The sequence below is a fragment of the Paralichthys olivaceus genome, chromosome 18, assembly GCF_024713975.1.
Source record: "Paralichthys olivaceus isolate ysfri-2021 chromosome 18, ASM2471397v2, whole genome shotgun sequence".
NCBI classification, from domain to species: Eukaryota; Metazoa; Chordata; class Actinopteri; order Pleuronectiformes; family Paralichthyidae; genus Paralichthys; species Paralichthys olivaceus.
In genome coordinates, this window is record NC_091110.1 from 1,125,050 (window position 1) to 1,142,895 (window position 17,846).

At 42.1% G+C, this 17,846-nt stretch overlaps 1 protein-coding gene across 6 annotated transcripts in view; it reads left to right on the forward strand.

Moving 5' to 3' along the window:
- Nucleotides 1-17,846, forward strand: part of scai (suppressor of cancer cell invasion) — an 80,450-nt gene that overhangs the window by 7,579 nt on the left and 55,025 nt on the right. For all 6 annotated transcript variants that reach the window (XM_069513978.1, XM_069513976.1, XM_069513977.1 and 3 more), the window contains one exon: nt 2,535-2,659. In XM_069513978.1, the coding sequence (XP_069370079.1) occupies nt 2,553-2,659 (107 nt within the window). In that variant the 5' untranslated portion in view covers nt 2,535-2,552. Of the gene's footprint in view, nt 1-2,534; nt 2,660-17,846 lie in introns of those variants that run through there.

Here is a 17,846-nt window from a genome sequence, read left to right on the forward strand (position 1 = left end):
ATTAAAATGAGCCCCTAACCGTAACCCTAACCCTCAAAATGTCAGAGTTAGGATAATGCAGTTTGGCAACAGTGAATGTTAGCATTTGTTAGCTATGGCCAGGTCTTACTAACAGTTATCCTGCTGTTAGTAAGAAGAAGAGGGCATTTCAGTTGAAGACTCAAGCCCAGGTAGGCTATACTGCTCCAAAGAATTAAGGGAACACTTCAACACACATCAGATCTTGGTGAATTAATTATTCAAGTTGAAAATCTCTTAACTGATGTACATTGTATAATTTGTTGAGAAAATATGACGTCGGTCAACAACGGTCATTGGAAACCACTGCTTCATTGAAAGGCCTGACAATTGCTTTGAAAATTTCATTCCAGCCCCTAACAGCACTCAGGGTACCATTGGCTATGACTGGGAATTCTGTGCGACCCTCTAAAGATATGCTTGCTCAGACCATCAATGACCCATGATGCTAGAGGATGTTACATGCAGCATAATGTTCATCACGGCGTCTCCAGACTCTTTCACGCATGTCACATGTGCTCACTGTGAACTTGTTGGGATAGAAGGGGAGGGCCAAGTGTTCGGGCTGTACAGCCCTCGAAACTGAGATTTTTCCGACCCACACTACAAACCGAGGGCTATGAGAATTTCTTAGACTGCCTTGCCAAACATTGGCAAGCCGGGGAGAGACCCACAAACATACACATGCACACATAGACATCAAACGGGGGCTTTTTCTTGCTCAAGAGAAAAGTGCCCTGTTTCTTTACATTTTGAATAACTTAGAATTATACTACTGTTTGTGCACAGCTTCCCTGTCAACAATATTGATTAACTAAAAAATCTAAACATCAGTTTGGGAGATTATACTTAGTCTCTGCACAGTGGTGAGCACTAGTGACAATTCATTTTGTTTTTAGTGAAGTCCCGTCGCTGCATAATTATAACACCACTGGTCCAGGATCAGGACAGACGCTCATGAAAGATCCGGTCGTCCAGTGTCAGAGTCTCTGCCGGAGTCTGTTTCCTCCTCCTCACTCCCCCTCTGACCTACGCTCACTTTACACTTAACAGTAAACAACAGCACTGATCGCAAGTTATTAGGACACTTACAGGACTGACATTTACTTTGTGTTTGTTCAATTCTCTTGAGTTTATAAGACACGTGTTTAAACCTGCTACACAACACGAGATGTAACATGACACAGTCAGGACATCAGGGTCAAGACGCAACGCAGTGTTTTACCTTCATTGATGCAGAAGAAGTGACGCCTCGTTTATCCACCAACATAAATATCAATTCATCACGTTTTTATAAAGATCAGTTCTAAGTGTGAGTGAATAGAAAACATCAGAGGACAGGGTCACTTGTTAACCTGTGGAGTAATGCGCCTCAGTGCAGTGGTGTTGCTAAGCCTGGCCCCCCTTAGCAACACCTTGATACAGTAGAGGCTATAATCAGAGTTTGTCCTTTTAAGCCTTAAGTGTAACACACAAATCCATACTAAATGAATGTCAGTGTGGAGAGAACTGACCACTGTCACCACTTACCATTGTAGATTTATGAATTGAAAACCTAATTTTGTAAATTACAGCACACTTCTAAAAACAGTAACAGTCTATAATACTTTTTAAAGCTTTCTAAATAAAAACTTTCATATTTGTTCATATTTGACTAATTTTCTTCACTAATATTAACTGATGAAAAAGCAGCCATGTGCAGTAATATAGGAAATTGTGGATGTGATACATTGAAATGCTGCTCTTGTGATAAACTGAGTGAATTCCAAAGAGGACAATTGTCTCTTTGGTATTCACTTGGTTTAGTTGAGTTTAAACAATTGCGAGGGTCATAAAATGAATTAAGTGAGTCAGAGATGTTCTTCTATATTCAACTTTTTGTTTAAAATGTTTTTTGAATAAATAATTGTGAGAAGTGCCTTTTTCTCACTTGAGCCCCTGCCCCCCAAAATGTCTGTGCACATCCCGATGCACATCCTGATGATGTACCTGCTTCTTATAGTGCTGTCATAACTCTTAGGGAAATATTTCAACCACTTACCAATGTAATATATTATTAATATATTAATTTTCACACTGAACTGGATAGTAGTCTACTAATAAAATAATGATAATGATACCATTTTTGTTATCCAAACATTTGACCTCTTTCTCTTTTTTTTTTTCAACAATACCCAACCCTAGCCTTTAGCCTCAGTTAACGCTCCACCCCACTGACACATGTAAAGCGTCCTTGCATCTCTTGAAAGGCTCTCTATATATTCAAGTTATTATTATTCTTTTACACATTCAAGTGAGGCATTTGTATGACACTCAAGACATCTGCAACCAGCAACATGATATATATCACTAGTTCTGTAATGTATTTCTCATCATTTAAGAGTAACAAATTAAAAGATCACACCAGTAAAAATGGTACCTGGTACAGTATTTTAAATCAGTATTTATTTATCAGTATTTCAAAAATATTTTTACTTGTGCACTGTCTTTATATAGTATTTTTTGTTTGTAATTAGGTGTGAAAAGTCAGTGTCATGACTGGAACTGAGACTGAGGATGATATTCCATTAGGTGAAAGGAAGACTGTCACAGATTTCTGCTACCTCCTGGACAAGTCCAAACAACTCTTCAATGGCCTACGGTTAGTTTTCACTTTTTCTGTTTTTTTGCAGTGGATGGGCAGTTTTTCATGATCAAGCATTGACTTCAAATTTCAAAATCAAATCAAATTTATTTATATAGCACAATATCACAACAAACAGTTGTCTCAGGGTGCTGCACAAAAGTCCAAGATCTTAAGAAACACAAAATCCAACTTCTTCCACACCGAGCAAGCATGAGCAACAGCGGGGAGGAAAAACTCCCGGGTGGAAGAAACCTCCGGCAGAACCGGGCTCGGTGTGGGCGGCCTCTGCCAGGACTGGTTGGGGTGATGGAGAAATAACAAGTAATACAGGGGAACAAAGGAAATGAAGGGGGGGGGTTGAGTCAAGTGTCAGGTCAGGGGCTTGAATCCAGCCCGGGAATCTCCACATGGACGTTTGCATGTGTAACCCAGGTTACTAGGCCCTTTTTCTTAGTAGTCCAGTTCATCAGTTTATTGGTGAAATAAATAAGTTAATTCATATTTTATGTAACAGATAAATGAATAAATAGGGTTGATTAAAATAATCTTACCTAGAAGGAATAAATAGGATTTAGGATTAAAATCTTAAATATGTCAATAAATAGAAAAATAAACAATGTACACATGTTTATTTAGATCTGTTAAAAAAAAGGGTATTTTGTTTCATCTCAAGTGTGGTGAATGTGCCTTTCTCAAAGTGTACAAGATTCAGGTGACATGAGGAGTTCACATGATGTAACGTAACCAATCAGGCACCCTCAGGGTGTATGGGTCATCGTGTGTTTTTTTCTCTCTCTCTACTGGACCGACGTCGAGGTGGCTACATGCTACATGCTACCTTTTCGCTACACATTATTGTCTTTTGAGCAAGAGAGCAAGATATTCAGACAGCTTTGTCACTATCCATATCGGCGTGGGGAGCAAGACCCTCTTTTGTTATTGTTAGAGGACTGTGTATCCTTGTGCTGGAGATTGTGTGTGTGTGTATAATAATTGAGCCTCTGGCCAGGTCTTTTTGTTGTATGGGTTCCTGGTTTCAAGCAAGACCTGCATGGAGATTTCTTCTGCTGAGATTCTTCCTGTTCTGTAAGGTGGAGGGGAACTCAGTGGTCTTGGCGAGCCATCCAAAAACAAAGCTGTGATCTTGTCAGTGACTTGGGGATTTATTTGGTAGATTGTTGGTTGATTGCTCAAGTGTTTATTGACCCTCATAGTATTTTTTAATACATTTTCTTAACCAATCTAATATACCGCAAGAAAACACTTACCTGTTGTTTGTGTGATTTTTTTCCCCTCGTCCACTTAATGCAAATTGCTTATACCCCTTTTCCTATAGCGAAATTAGACTTCTGATTTACTGGTCTGCAAGAATATTAACACATGAAAACACATACCTGTATCACCCAAGCATTTATCACTGACAGTAAGAGCTGAGGTGGGTTACACATGGTTTTCCAAGGGCGCGTTGTTCCCCCCGGGCACTCCTGCCTCCCTCATGGTTCACATGCGCAGTAAGAGGACCCATGGCTCCAGAGGTGGAAGGTCCTCAGGTGGGAGTGCTGGTGGTTGCGTGACCCTCCATGTCAGCCCTGTGAAAGACCGACGACCTCACTAGGTCCATCCCTCATTAGGACCCAAGTCAGGACGTAATAAAGGCATGAATCAGTTTTTCAGAATCCTGTTTTGACAGGATGTGTCTGATTTTCTTTATATTACGCAGTTGAAAGAAATCTGTTCTGGAGGTTTGCCAAATGTGTTGGGTAAATGACAGATCTTCATCAATGATAACTCCTAGGTTCTTCACAGTGGAGTTTGGAACCAGGTGGATATCATCTAGGTTAACCGACTGGTTAGACAGAGTTTCTCTGAGATGCCTAGGACCCAGGATTATGACCTCATTTTTGTCTGTGTTTAACAATAAGAAATTCTGGGTCATCCAGGCCTTGATGTCTTTAAGACAGTTTTGAAGTCGAATTAAATGGTTCAGTTTGTCTGGCTTCATAGATAATTATAACTGGGTGTCATCTGCATAGCAGTGAAAAATAATGTTATGTTTTCTCATAATATTGCCTAATGGTAACATGTATAAATTAAAAAGTATTGGGCCAAGAACCGAACCTTGTGGGACTCCATGATTAACTTTAGTGTATGATGAGTTTTCATCATTAACACTAACAAAGTGGAATCTATTTGATAAATAAGACCTAAACCAGCTTAATGCTGTCCCTCCAATCCCAACCTCTTGCTCTAATCTTTGAAGGAGAATGTTATGGTCAATGGTGTCGAATGCAGCACTGAGATCTAACATGACCAGCATGGAGACAAGACCCTGGTCAGAGGCTAGGAGAATATCATTTGAAACTTTTAAAAGTGCTGACTCTGTACTATGGTGCATTCTAAATCCAGACTGATAGCCCTCCTGCAGGTCATTTCTCTGGAGGCGATCGAGCAGCTGATTTACAACGGCTCTTTCTAAAAGTTTAGAAGTAAATAGGAGGTTTGTAATTTGCTAAGATACCTGCATCTAAGCTAGGCTTCTTTAGCAGAGGCTTAATTATTGCTAGTATAAAAGCCTGTGGTACATAGCCAGTTGATAAAGAGCTATTGATGAGAGTCAATACAGTGCTGCCGACTTCTAAGAAAGCCTCTTTAAAGAGCTGAGTAGGGATGGGGTCCAGCAACCAGGTTGAAGTTTTAGAGGATGAGACTAAAGAAGATAGTTGTGAAAGGGTGATCTGGGAGAACTGATCTAACCATGAGTCTAGGTATACACTTTTTTCATAGTTGACAGTTTGTGACTGAGTTTTTGGGGAGTAAAGGTGAATTTTTTCTCTGATAGTTTCAATTTTATCAGTGAAGAAGTGAATAAAATCATTGCTGCTCAATGACAATGAGATTTTTGGTTCAATAGAGCTGTGGCTCTTGGTCAGCCTGGCTACAGTGCTGAAGAGAAACCTGGGGTTGTTCTTATTGTCCTCTATTAGTCTAGAGTAATATGAGTTTCTGGCACGTTGAAGAGCTTTTTTTATACACTTCAAGGCAATTCCTCCAGGAAGTAAAATTAACTTCAGAACGGGCGGAGCGCCACTTCGTCTCTAACCTCCGTGTTGCCTGTTTTAGGGTCCGAGTTTCAGAAGTAAATCACGGAGTGAACCTCCTCTGATGAATTAACTTCTTTTTCAGAGGAGCAATACTATCAAGGATAGTTTGAAGTGATGAGGTTGTATAATCCACTAAGTTATCGAGTTCTGCAGGAGTGAGGTTGAAAAGATTATCATGCGTTTCATTTAGGCATTGCTGCAGAATAGAGGGAATTATCTACTTGAATTTATCAATTTTGTTATCGGACAGTAACCGACTATGGGAGAATTTTTGACTCGCCTGAGTACAGTTGCTAGTCATAAATTCAAATGAGAGAAAGAAATGATCTGACAATAAAGGGTTGGAATCACACGCTACTAGATTCTCAGCATAAATGCCATGTGTCAGTATAAGGTCCAAGGTGGGGTTTAAGTTATGAGTTGGTTTATCTACGTGCTGACTGAAACCAAATTAATCTATCAGAGAGTTAAACGCACCTCTAAGGCTATCATTTGCTTCATTAACATGAATGTTAAAGTCACCCATGATGATGATTTTATCTGCACTAAGGACTAGTTCTGACAGAAATTCTGCAAATTCATTTAGAAACTCTGTATAAGCAGCGGATGAGCGATAAAGGATGGTTAAATAACCAGGTTTATGTTGTTTGAGGCTTTGGTGGGAAAGACAAAGGGTGAGGCTTTCAAACGATGTAAAATGTTCTAACTCGAGGGGTAATTGTAAGGTAAGAGTTATATATTGCTGCTACCCCTCCACCTCTACCTGTACTTCGGGGAATATGTGTATTACTGTGGGTTGGAGGTGTAGCTTCATTTAGGATCACAAATTCGTCCTGTTGGAGCCAGGATTCTGTTATACAGAATAAATCAAATTTGTGATCACTAATCAGGTCATTGATCAGTAGAGATTTGGACCTGAGTGATCTGACGTTTAGTAAGCCACATTTAATTTTACGATGTTTAGATTCTGTGGCATGGGTTGTCTTGATTTTTACTAGGTTACTGTGGACTGCTCCTCTCCTTCCTATCTGTCTAATGGGGACATTTTGAGTTTTGGGGGCAGACACAGTCTTTATCATAAATGTAGGTGACTGATCCAGAAGCGCAGAGAAGTGCGTAGGACTGCAACTCTGCTGCCTGGTCTCGACTCTGAATTGTCAAGTTAAATAGGTTATAATATTTCTAGCCATAAGAGAGGCTCCATCCATCTCTCCTCATGAAACCAGGCTTTCCCCAGAATTTTGGCCAATTGTCTATATAGCCCACATTATTGTCCGGGCACCACCTCGACAACCAGCTGTTAAATTGATGCATGCGACTAAACCTGTCATCACTACTTATATTTGGCAGGGGGCCAGAGAACATTACGGTGTCGGACATAGTTTTGGCGTATGTACACACCGATTTAACATTAATTTTAGTGACCTCCGACAGACGCAGGCGGGTGTCGTTACTGCCGACGTGGATAATAATCTTATTAGATTTACTGTTACGTTTAGCAGTTTAAGATTTAGTCCAGGGACTACTTGAGGGGAAATACTATACATGCAGTGCACAGGAATAGGGCTGCACCTAGAGAGAATATTTCGATTAATCGAAAAATTATTTTTTTATTACTAATATAAAAATTATTTTTTAAAAATAAAATCAAAACAAACGAATAAGACAGAGTGATAAACAGGATTACGAAACTAGGCATTCAGTGTTACCACCATAGACTGTATATAAAGATGGACTAGTGTCCGTGACGTCACCCATTGGTTTCTGAAGAGTGAAAATGAGGCTCGTAGTGGGCGTTTCACCCAGCGCCATCTTGCCGGGGCCTGACTCCTCCTAGTTCCTGGCTAACCCATAAATGGGCAAAGAGGAGGTACGCGAGTGGACACTAGGTGGGCTGAGTGAAGACTGACAACTGAGCCACGCCCACAGAGCTTATCGTTACCTGGTTAGCTCAGGCTAAGGAGCTATGCTAAATGCTACCCGCTACTGCTAACCGGCTAGCGCTGCGGTGTTGCTCCGGGATGGTCGCGGTCTCAACAACAAACCAAACAGAGGTAAGTTACCCTGAAACTTTACAACAACAAAACCTATTGATTTATTTATTATCATAATCATACCACGTATACTTACAAGCCTCAAATTGTTTTTAATGTTATTGTGGTCATTTACTGTTTATTTAACACGTCTAATGAACAGTTTGAAGCAAGTTCACTAGCTTTAGTAAAGAGTTGTTTTGTCATTTGATTGTAATTTTAATAAGTTAATACTAATAAGCTGCATGTCAAGTTGCATGTGATAGTAACACACACACACACATATATATATATATATATATATATATATAGATATATATATCTATATATAGATATATATAGATATCTATATCTATATATAGATATATATAGATATATATCCCGCCGAGCGGGAGAGGAAGTCGACCACAACCATCCGGGTACCCGGCCTGTGGATCACCTTGAAGTTGAATGGCTGCAAAGCCAGATACCAGCGAGTTGGCATCCTTCATGCGGTGCAGCCACTGGAGCGGGGCATGGTCCGACCAGAGGGTGAAAGGGCGCCCCAGGAGGTAATAGCGGAGGGCCCCGACCGCCCACAGAATGACGAGGAACCCCTTTTCCACCGTACTGTAATTCTTCTCCCGCTGAACCAGCTTCCTGCTAATATACAGTACGGGGCGGTCGGTCCCCTCCACCTCCTGGGACAAAACGGCCCCCAGCCCACTGTTCGAGGCGTCCGTCTGCAGGACAAAAGGGAGAGAAAAGTTAGGAGTGTACAGCAGTGGCTTACCACAGAGGGCTAGCTTAACCCTCTCAAACGCCAGCTGACACTGCTCCGTCCACTGGACCGGATCTGAGGCACCCTTTCGGGTCTGGTCGGTCAGGGGGCTGGTCAGCTCTGAAAAGGCTGGAATAAAGCGTCTGTAGTAACCGGCCAGCCCCAAAAACCTCCTGACCTCTTTTTTCGTCTTGGGCGCCGGGCAGGCCGCAACCGCTGCGGTCTTCTCTACCTGCGGCCGCACCTGTCCGCCCCCCAAGTGGTACCCCAGATACCGTACCTCCCTCCGTCCCACCGCACACTTCAGGGACTCGAGCACCGCCCCCACTTGCCGCATATGCTTCTATATGTTAATATTGAAGCATATGCTGCTCCGAGGTCTAACTATAAATGATCACATCATCCAAGTAGGCCGCAGCATATGCGAAGTGTGGCCGCAGAACCCGGTCCATGAGGCGTTGAAATGTGGCTGGGGCCCTGAACAACCCGAACGGAAGTGTGACAAAGTGGTACAAACCGTACGGAGTGGAGAAGGCCGTTTTTTCCTTGGACTCTGGAGACAAGGGGATATGCCAGTAGCCCTTGGTCAAATCCAGTGTCGTGAAAAAGCGAGCCGTGCCTAGCCGGTCCAGGAGTTCGTCGACCCGGGGCATCGGGTAGGCATCAAATTTGGACACCGCATTCACCCTACGATAATCCACACAGAACCGTATTGACCCATCGGTCTTGCGCGCAAGCACCACGGGGCAACAATTCAATTAAATTTTATTTATATAGCGCCAATTCATAATTTACATTATCTCAAGGCACTTTACATTTAAAGGTCAAGACCTTAAAACAATATTAACATATAGAAACCCAACAGTTCCCACAATGAGCAAGCACAGGCGACTGTGGAGAGGAAAAACTCCCTCATTAACAGGGAGAAACCTCTGGCAGAACCAGGCTCAGTGTGGGCGGTCATCTGCCTCGACCGGTTGGGGTGAGGAAAGAAAAGTAAGGGGGGAGGAAAGAAGAGATGGATGGAAAGCGGGGAGAGAAGAGAGAGATGAGGTGGAGAGAGAGAGACCGGGAACAATTGGGCACCAATCACTATCAGGGCTGACTATAACAATAACAATGTAGTGATCTACAACAGGATTAGATATACTAATGAATAACTGAGTTATTTTGATTAATGCTAACAATGTCGATGGTAGTCGTTGTTGTCCTGCAGTCCCGGTGCCGGAGTTATCTGAAACGAGATAGAGACAAGAGCCAGAGGGACTATGGGAGGACAAAGTGACACTTTGACATGATGACATGTTAAAACTAATAAATAAATAAATAAAGAGATGTGGGGGGGGCAGAGAGACAGAGGGAAGTGAAGAAGTGCTCAGTGCATGATGGGAGTTCCCCCAGCAGTCTAAACCTATAGCAGCACAACTAAGGGATGGTTCAGGACTCACCTGATCCAGCCCTAACTATAGGCTTTGTCAAAGAGGAAGGTTTTTAGTTTTACTTTAAATGCTGGGACAGTGTCTGCCTCCCGAACCCAGAGTGGGAGCTGTTTCCATAGGAGAGGAGCCTGATAGCAAAATGTTCTACCTCCTGCTCTACTCTTACAGACTCTTGGAACCACCAGAGAGCCTGTGTTTTGGGAACGAAGTGATCTACTTGGATAATAAGGTTTTATCGACTCTTTGATATATGAGGGGGCGTGATTGTTGAGGGCTTTAAAAGTGAGGAGCAGGATCTTGAATTCTATTCTAAATTTTACCAGGAGCCAATGTAAGGAAGCTAAGACAGGAGTGATATGATCTCTCCTTCTAGTTCCTGTCAGCACTCATGCTGCAGCATTTTGGACCAACTGGAGACTTTTAACAGTCTTCATGGAGCATCCTGCTAATAGAGAGTTGCAGTAATCTAATCTAGAGGTTAGAAACACGTGGACTAGTTTTTCAGCATCCTGCTTAAACAGGATGTTTCTAATTTTGTTAATATTGTGCAGATGGAAGAAAGCCGTCCTAGACACTAGTTTAATATGGGGGTCAAATGACATGTCTTGGTCGAACAACACTCCAAGGTTCCTCACAGTGGAGCTGGAAGCCAGACTGACACCATCCAAGGTGACTATCTGGTCAGACAGTGTTTCTCTGAGATGTTTAGGGCCAATTACAACAACCTCAGTTTTGTCTGAGTTTAAAAGTAGAAAAATTTGGGTCATCCAGGCCTTGATATCTTTGAGGCATTCCTGAAGTTGAACTAGGCGATTAGATTCATCATGCTTCATGGAAATATACAATTGGGTGTCATCTGCATAGCAGTGGAATTGTATGTGGTGCTGTCTGATAATGGTTGCCTAAGGGGAGCATATATAAGGTGAAGAGTATTGGTCCAAGGACAGAACCTTGTGGAACTCCATGATTAACTTGCATGTGCATAGAGGAGTCATTGTTAACATTAACAAATTGGAATCTTTCTGATAAATATGATTTAAACCAGTGTAGTGCTGTTCCTTTAATTCCTATATGTTGTTCTAATCTCTGTAGCAGAATCTTATGATCTATTGTGTCAAAGGCTGCACTAAGGTCCAACAAGACGAGGACAGAGACAAGTCCATCATCTGATGCCATAAGAAGGTCATTAGTGACTTTCAATAGTGCTGTTTCTGTGCTGTGATAGGTTCTAAATCCTGACTGAAATTTTTCCAATAAACCGTTACTATCTAAGTAACCACACAGCTGGTTAGCAACGGCTTTTTCTAGGATTTTGGAAATGAAGGGCAGGTTGGATATGGGTCTATAGTTAGCTAAAACCTCTGGATCAAGCGTAGGCTTTTTAAGCAGAGGTTTAATAACGGCTACCTTAAAAGCCTGTGGTACGTAGCCGGTTAGCAAAGACATATTAATCTGATTTAAAATGGAACTGTCAATTAGGGGGAGGACTTCTTTAAAAAGTCTAGTTGGAACAGAGTCCAGCTGACAAGTAGTTGGTTTGGATGATGAAACTAACGAGGTCAGTTCAGGAAGATCAATAGAGTAAAATTTGTTTAGACATAAATCTGGTGCTATGGTTTCAGGACCAGACAATGAATCTGTGTTATTCACTGGGAGGAGGTCGTTGATTTTATCCCTGATGGTTGTAATTTTATTAGCGAAGAAGCTCATGAAGTCATTGCTTCTCAGATCTAGAGGAATAGATGGGTCAGTGGAGGTGTGACTTTCTGTCAGCCTGGCTACAGTGCTGAAGAGGAACCTGGGGTTGTTCCTATTTTCTTGTATTAGTAATGAGTAATACGAGGTTTGGGCATTTCTAAGTGCTTTTTTGTAATTTATAAGGCTATTCTTCCAGGCTAGGTGGAAGTCTTGGCGATTGGTGGAGCGCCACTTCCTTTCTAGCTTCCGCGATGTCTGTTTTAGAACGCACGTTTGGGAATTATACCACGGAGCTAATCTCCTCTGACTTACTCTCTTCTTTTTTAATGGGGCGACAGCTTCAAGTGCTGTTTTTAGTGAGGCTGCAGTACTATTTACAAAGTTATCAACTAGTGTGGGAGTAAGGTTTTGATAATCTTCTTGTATTGTACTGACACATGGCTGAGAGGGAAGTGAGGAGGGGAGCAGTTCTTTAAATTTGTGAACAGTTTTGTCAGATAAACATCGACTGTAATAGACTTTCCGTCCAGAATTGACGTAATTAACAATTCTGAATTCAAATGTAAGTAAAAAATGGTCAGACAGAAGCGGGTTCTGTTGGAATATTGTTACATTTTCTATGTCAATGCCATATGTCAGGACAAGATCAAGAGTGTGATTCAGGCAGTGGGTCGGTTGATTCACATGTTGAGTGAAACCAATCGAGTCTATTATTGATTTAAATGCTGAACCAAAGCTGTCATTGGCAACATCTACATGAATATTGAAATCACCGGCTATAATGATTTGATCTGTTTTAAGGACTAGTTCTGATAAAAATTCAGAGAATTCAGATAGGAATTCAGAGTAAGGGGCGGGTGGACGATAAATGATGACTATATTAATTGGTTTATGTGACGTCAGGCTTGGGTGGACGAGGCTGGTTCTAAGATTTTCGAAAGAGTTATAACTCTCTTTTGGTCAAGGGTTGATAGATAGATCAGATTTAAAGATTGCTGCAACCCCTCCACCTCTGCCTGTGTTCCGAGGAATGTGAGTATTAGAGTGGGTTGGGGGCGTCGCTTCATTTAAACCTACATATTCTCCGTCTTGTAGCCAAGTTTCGGTTAGGCATAATAAATCTATTTGATGATCAGTAATGAGATCATTTATAAGTAAAGATTTTGAATTTAGTGACCTGATATTTAATAAAGCGCATTTTATAGTTGTGTTTTCAGCTGATGTTTTGGCTGTGTTAATTTTGACTAAGTTTGAGTGTATCACCCCTCTCCTGTGTACTTTTGATTTAAAGAAATTAGGTGGTCGGGTGGCAGACACAGTTTCTATAGGACATTGTGATGGTGACTGTTTGAATAGAAGCGCAGAGAAGCGTGTAGGACTGCGACTCTGCCTCCTGGTCTCAACTCTGGATTGTCACGGTGTGGACTTTCTAACAAACGTCGTCATGTTTCTAGATATGAGAGCTGCTCCATCCCAAGTGGGATGAATACAGTCTCTCCTAATCAGACCAGGTTTCCCCCAAAAAGTTTTCCAATTGTTAACGAAGCCCACGTTGTTATCTGGACACCACCTCGACAGCCAGCGGTGAAAGGATGACGTGCGGCTAAACGTGTCATCGCTGGAAACATTAGGCAGGGGTCCAGAGAAAATTACGGAGTCCGACATTGTTTTTGCATATGTACACACCGAATCAATATTGATTTTTGTGATCTCCGACTGACGTAGTCGGAGGTCATTACTGCCGACGTGAATAATAATCTTACTGTATTTACGCTTACCCTTAGCCAGCAGTTTTAAATAGGACTCTACGTCGCCCGCTCTGGCCCCGGGAATACATTTAACTGTGGTCGCTGGTGTCGCTAACTTCACGTTCCTTAGAATAGAGTCGCCAATAACCAGAGTTTGTTGCTCAGCGGGTGTGTCGCTGAGTGGGGAAAATTTATTTGACACGTGAACGGGTTGGTGGTGAACCTGGGGCTTCGGTTTAGGGCTACGCTTCTTGTTTCGCACAGTCACCCAACCCACCTGTCCTCCCGGCTGCTCGGGAGCTGCTGGGGGGGCTGGAGAAGCTACAGCTATGTGGCTCGCACCGGCTACTGGGGACTGGCTAGCTACATCTCTACACGATCTACTCTCCATGGTGCAGAGCCGCGACTCTAAAAGGCTCATCCTCGCCTCCATCCTGGCAAATAAGCTACATTTAACACATGTATCGTTATCGCTAAAGGAGGCAGAGGAGTGACTGAACATCAAACACACTGAGCAGGAGAGAGCAGGGGAGTGAGAGGGAGAAGCCATCGTTAGCTGCTAATGCTAAATTGCTTTAGCTAACGGGTAGTGTGTGGCTCACAGTGGTTTTATCAACGAGTCGCTGAGACAAGGGGGTGTATGAGCGACAAGTCAAGATAGCACAACTATGAAAGCAACTTAGAATTAGCGTAAATGATTAGGATGTGAAAGGGTACAGTGAGAGACGAAGAGGAGAGGAAAATTGGGAATTTCATCTCTTTTTTTCATGAGGCCAACAAGACCCTTATCTTTGCCTCGCATGCTTGGGGCACCATCAGTACACACACTTGCAAGTTTGGACCAACTGAGATGATTTTCCTCAAAAAATACCAAAAGTGCATTCAGAATATCCTCACCTCTTGTTTGGCCATGGAGTGGTAGTAAGCACAACATTTCCTCTCGAAAAGAGTTTTCTTTTGGGAACCTCACCCAAATGCACAGCTGAGCAACATCGGTGACGTCTGTGCTTTCGTCCACTGCGATGCTGAAACAAGGTGCGGCATGCAGATCAGCCAACAACTGGTCATGCACGTCCTTTCCGATGTCTTCCATCCGCCTCATTATTGTTGAATCAGACAACTGTCATCCTTTTATTTGTTTAAGGATCGCGTCCTTGTTGTCAAAGTCTGTGAACAGTATTTCTGCTGAAGCCAAAAAGCAGTCTTTTACTATTTCTGAGTCTGAGAATGGTTTTTTGGCCCGCGCCAAAATCCAAGCTATCTCAAAAGATGCCTCTGTTAAACGCTCTGCAGTGGAGGTTGTCCTGTGGATAAGATTTTGCTGCTCACAAAGTGAAGCAGTGAGCTGCGCTATTTTTCTCTTTCTTATTTCACTGCCAGGCGGATAACTTTCATTGAAATTTGGATGCGCAGTTTTGAAATGGCGCTCCAAGTTGCTTTGTTTGAAACAGGTGCGGGTTTGTTTGCATATTAAGCACAGAGGGTTCATGCCATGAAGAATAAATAAGAATTCGTCTGTCCACTTTCCTTGAAATTTCCTGTGCTCATCTTGTAAGCTTCGTACCTTTCATTTTTTACTGGGTACATCCGACATTTGCCTGCTCGTCCCCTCTCCGGCGTCTTCATGCTGATTTTCGTTTGGTGTTTGTGCTGGTTTTTGCCCTTTTTTAATTAAAAAACGATCCATTGTGCCCGCATCTCAAGCTGGCTAGCTCCGTCCTCTGCCCCACCGGGCGCGTAATGGCAGCGGAGCGCCGGTTTGCGAGCCGGCCGTATTCACGCGAGATCGCAGAAAAATACTTAATACTACGAAACGCAAACATCTGCATTAAGTATTATGCAGATGTTTGCGTTTGTGTTCACTGCATGTTTATGTAGCACATTTGAAAAAATGTATTGGCTGTGTTACCATATTGTTATAAGCTATTATGCCAGTGCGAGCCACCAATTAAAGCTTGACGAGCCGCATGTGGCTCACAAGCCGCGCAATGAGTATCTCTGCTATAGATGGTAGATTCAGTATTTTGGGTCACCATTTCTTCAGTAATACATTTTTCTAATTAAAAACATTCTATTGTAAATACTTTAATAACTCACAAAGGAAATAAATTAAAATTGTAAATCAAATATCACGAAAACAGTAGTTATTTGGACTTCTTCAAATTGAAGCTGATAAATTATCTTTTTAAGGTACCTCTTTCTGATAGAATACATCTTGTCAAGACATCTAACCTCGGAGCACAGTCTAGGCAATTCACACTATGGCTTCTTACAGTTGTCTGCAAACAATCTGTTAATAATCTGTTTCTGAATCATGCAAAGTTAAAAATTCACCTGAAGGTCATACATCCCCATGAGCTTTGCTAGCTCCTCCGCTATCTTGCCAGTCTTGGTGGCCTTGTCTCTGAACAAAGTGATGAGTTTAGGCGTGTGTCTGTCCAGCCCCTTGTAGAATTGATTGCGCAGGTTAACGTTGTTGATTCGGTGGAACTCTGCAAACACCTGTACATGGACAGAATTACACATAAATGTACAAAGATGAATTAGGAACAGAATTGTGAATGTATTTTAAGAAGTTTTCAATTGGCAGGTAGCAAAACCAAGGGCAATTCTATTAGGGATGAGTCAGAACCAAGGTCAAAATAGAAAGTTAACTGTCATTCTTTAATTTAAAACAGACTGTATAATGTTATCTAAAGGAAATTAAAATAATAAACCTCTGTATACTTTGTTTATTGTGAATGGCAAAAATACATCACAGCGTGATGTTGTCAACTTTTACATCCGCCATTTGCTTTTTGGGGAATTTTCTGAAAATTTAGATTTTTAAAACAGTAATTTAAATATTGGAAAAATCAATCATAATCAAAGTGGACATGCTAAAGAGTCATGTTTATTAATTGCTCTCAACAGGGAGAACAGTAAAGTAATAAAAGATTATTATTTTTATTTTTTTACCTGTGACTCCATAATTAGGGCTGGCCATCTTTCCATGATGTCTCTCACCTGTGGAGCTACAAGAGCTCCGACGATTTCTTGGAGAGGAAGAGCATAGGTTGTGTTCATGAGCTTGCCTATGACTAATTGGTTTCTCTCAGTCTTTTCGAGTTCATGTATGATTTCTTCTCTCATTGTTTCCAGAGTGGCTGGGGTTTGATCCTTTGGTAGGTTGATGATGTAGTTGACCTCAGCTTTTCGAGCTTTCTTTATGTTTTAATGGGGGTGATCATTATCGGGGTTGTTTCGGCTCTGCCTCCCTGTGTTGATGGCTACTTCTGCAACCCCAGCTTTGGCCAGATTGTTACGGTAAGACGCAACCTTGTACCCTATGTGAGGTTTCCATCCCAGCTCCCCGTCTTCACCAGCCGTCATTCTGAGACATGGATGAGCTGTAATCAAAGCTTGAGCAGCCATTGCCAATTCCTTTTCATGTGGGTATGGTTTAAAACTGTTGATTGTTTCTGCCATTTTCTTAAGGATTTCACTCTTCTGTGACCTCTTTAACTTCAGCAATTTTCCTGATTCTTCATAAACACGATTTCCTTCTTCTAGTACATGCTCCATTTCATAACCAAAACCAGGAACAACAAAGCGATCAGGCCAACTCTTCTGGCGCTGTAACACAGGTACATGTGGGAGTATGTCAATGTGCCCTTCTCTGGTAACTCCTGGATGTCCACAAGAAGACAAAGATCATCATCAAAGTCCGGATCCTCATAGTGCAGGCTAAAGTCCCCATCCAGTCTCGGCTTGAACCTCTCTTGCATTATTTCTTTCAGCTCCTCCACTGACTTTGGTCGCTCAAGTAGAGTAAGTTTCAGGGAGATGTCTCGTGCAACATACACACGCAGAACATGCTTCTGGGCAGCAGCCATCTTTTGGTTCCTAAAAGACAAAAACACATTCATTTTTATGGAGAGTGAAGGTGACACACACAACGTATACATGTCCACAGACCCACTGGTCCACACCGGGACACCATTTGAACGATGGGATGTATGGAAGGCCAGCTGCTGGAGTGAGGCAGTTTATTCATGGACCCACTGGCCTGCACAGCTCCAAGAGAATGTTGCAGTCAGCTCTTTACCTGCCTCATCAAATCTTCAGAGTAATAATATGAAACGTTTGGGTGTCAAGAGCAATCTTCCATCTGTGTTATAAGCGCCATAGGGGTTCTGTCATTTAGCTCTGATGGGGTGGGAACAGCCGGATTCTTTGTTAAAAGTTCGTAAGATCTTGAATCTTTATGAGATCTTGACAGATGAGATTTCATCGCTTCGAATGATGGAAAAGTACAAATGCAACTGTCATAGAGACATGGCAGGCGGGACACTCTTGAATATTGGCTATGCACTACAGTATAGTGCGAAAATAATTGTCCCCGGGTATTTGAAGTTGCAGAACACAACTTGCACTTCCACTC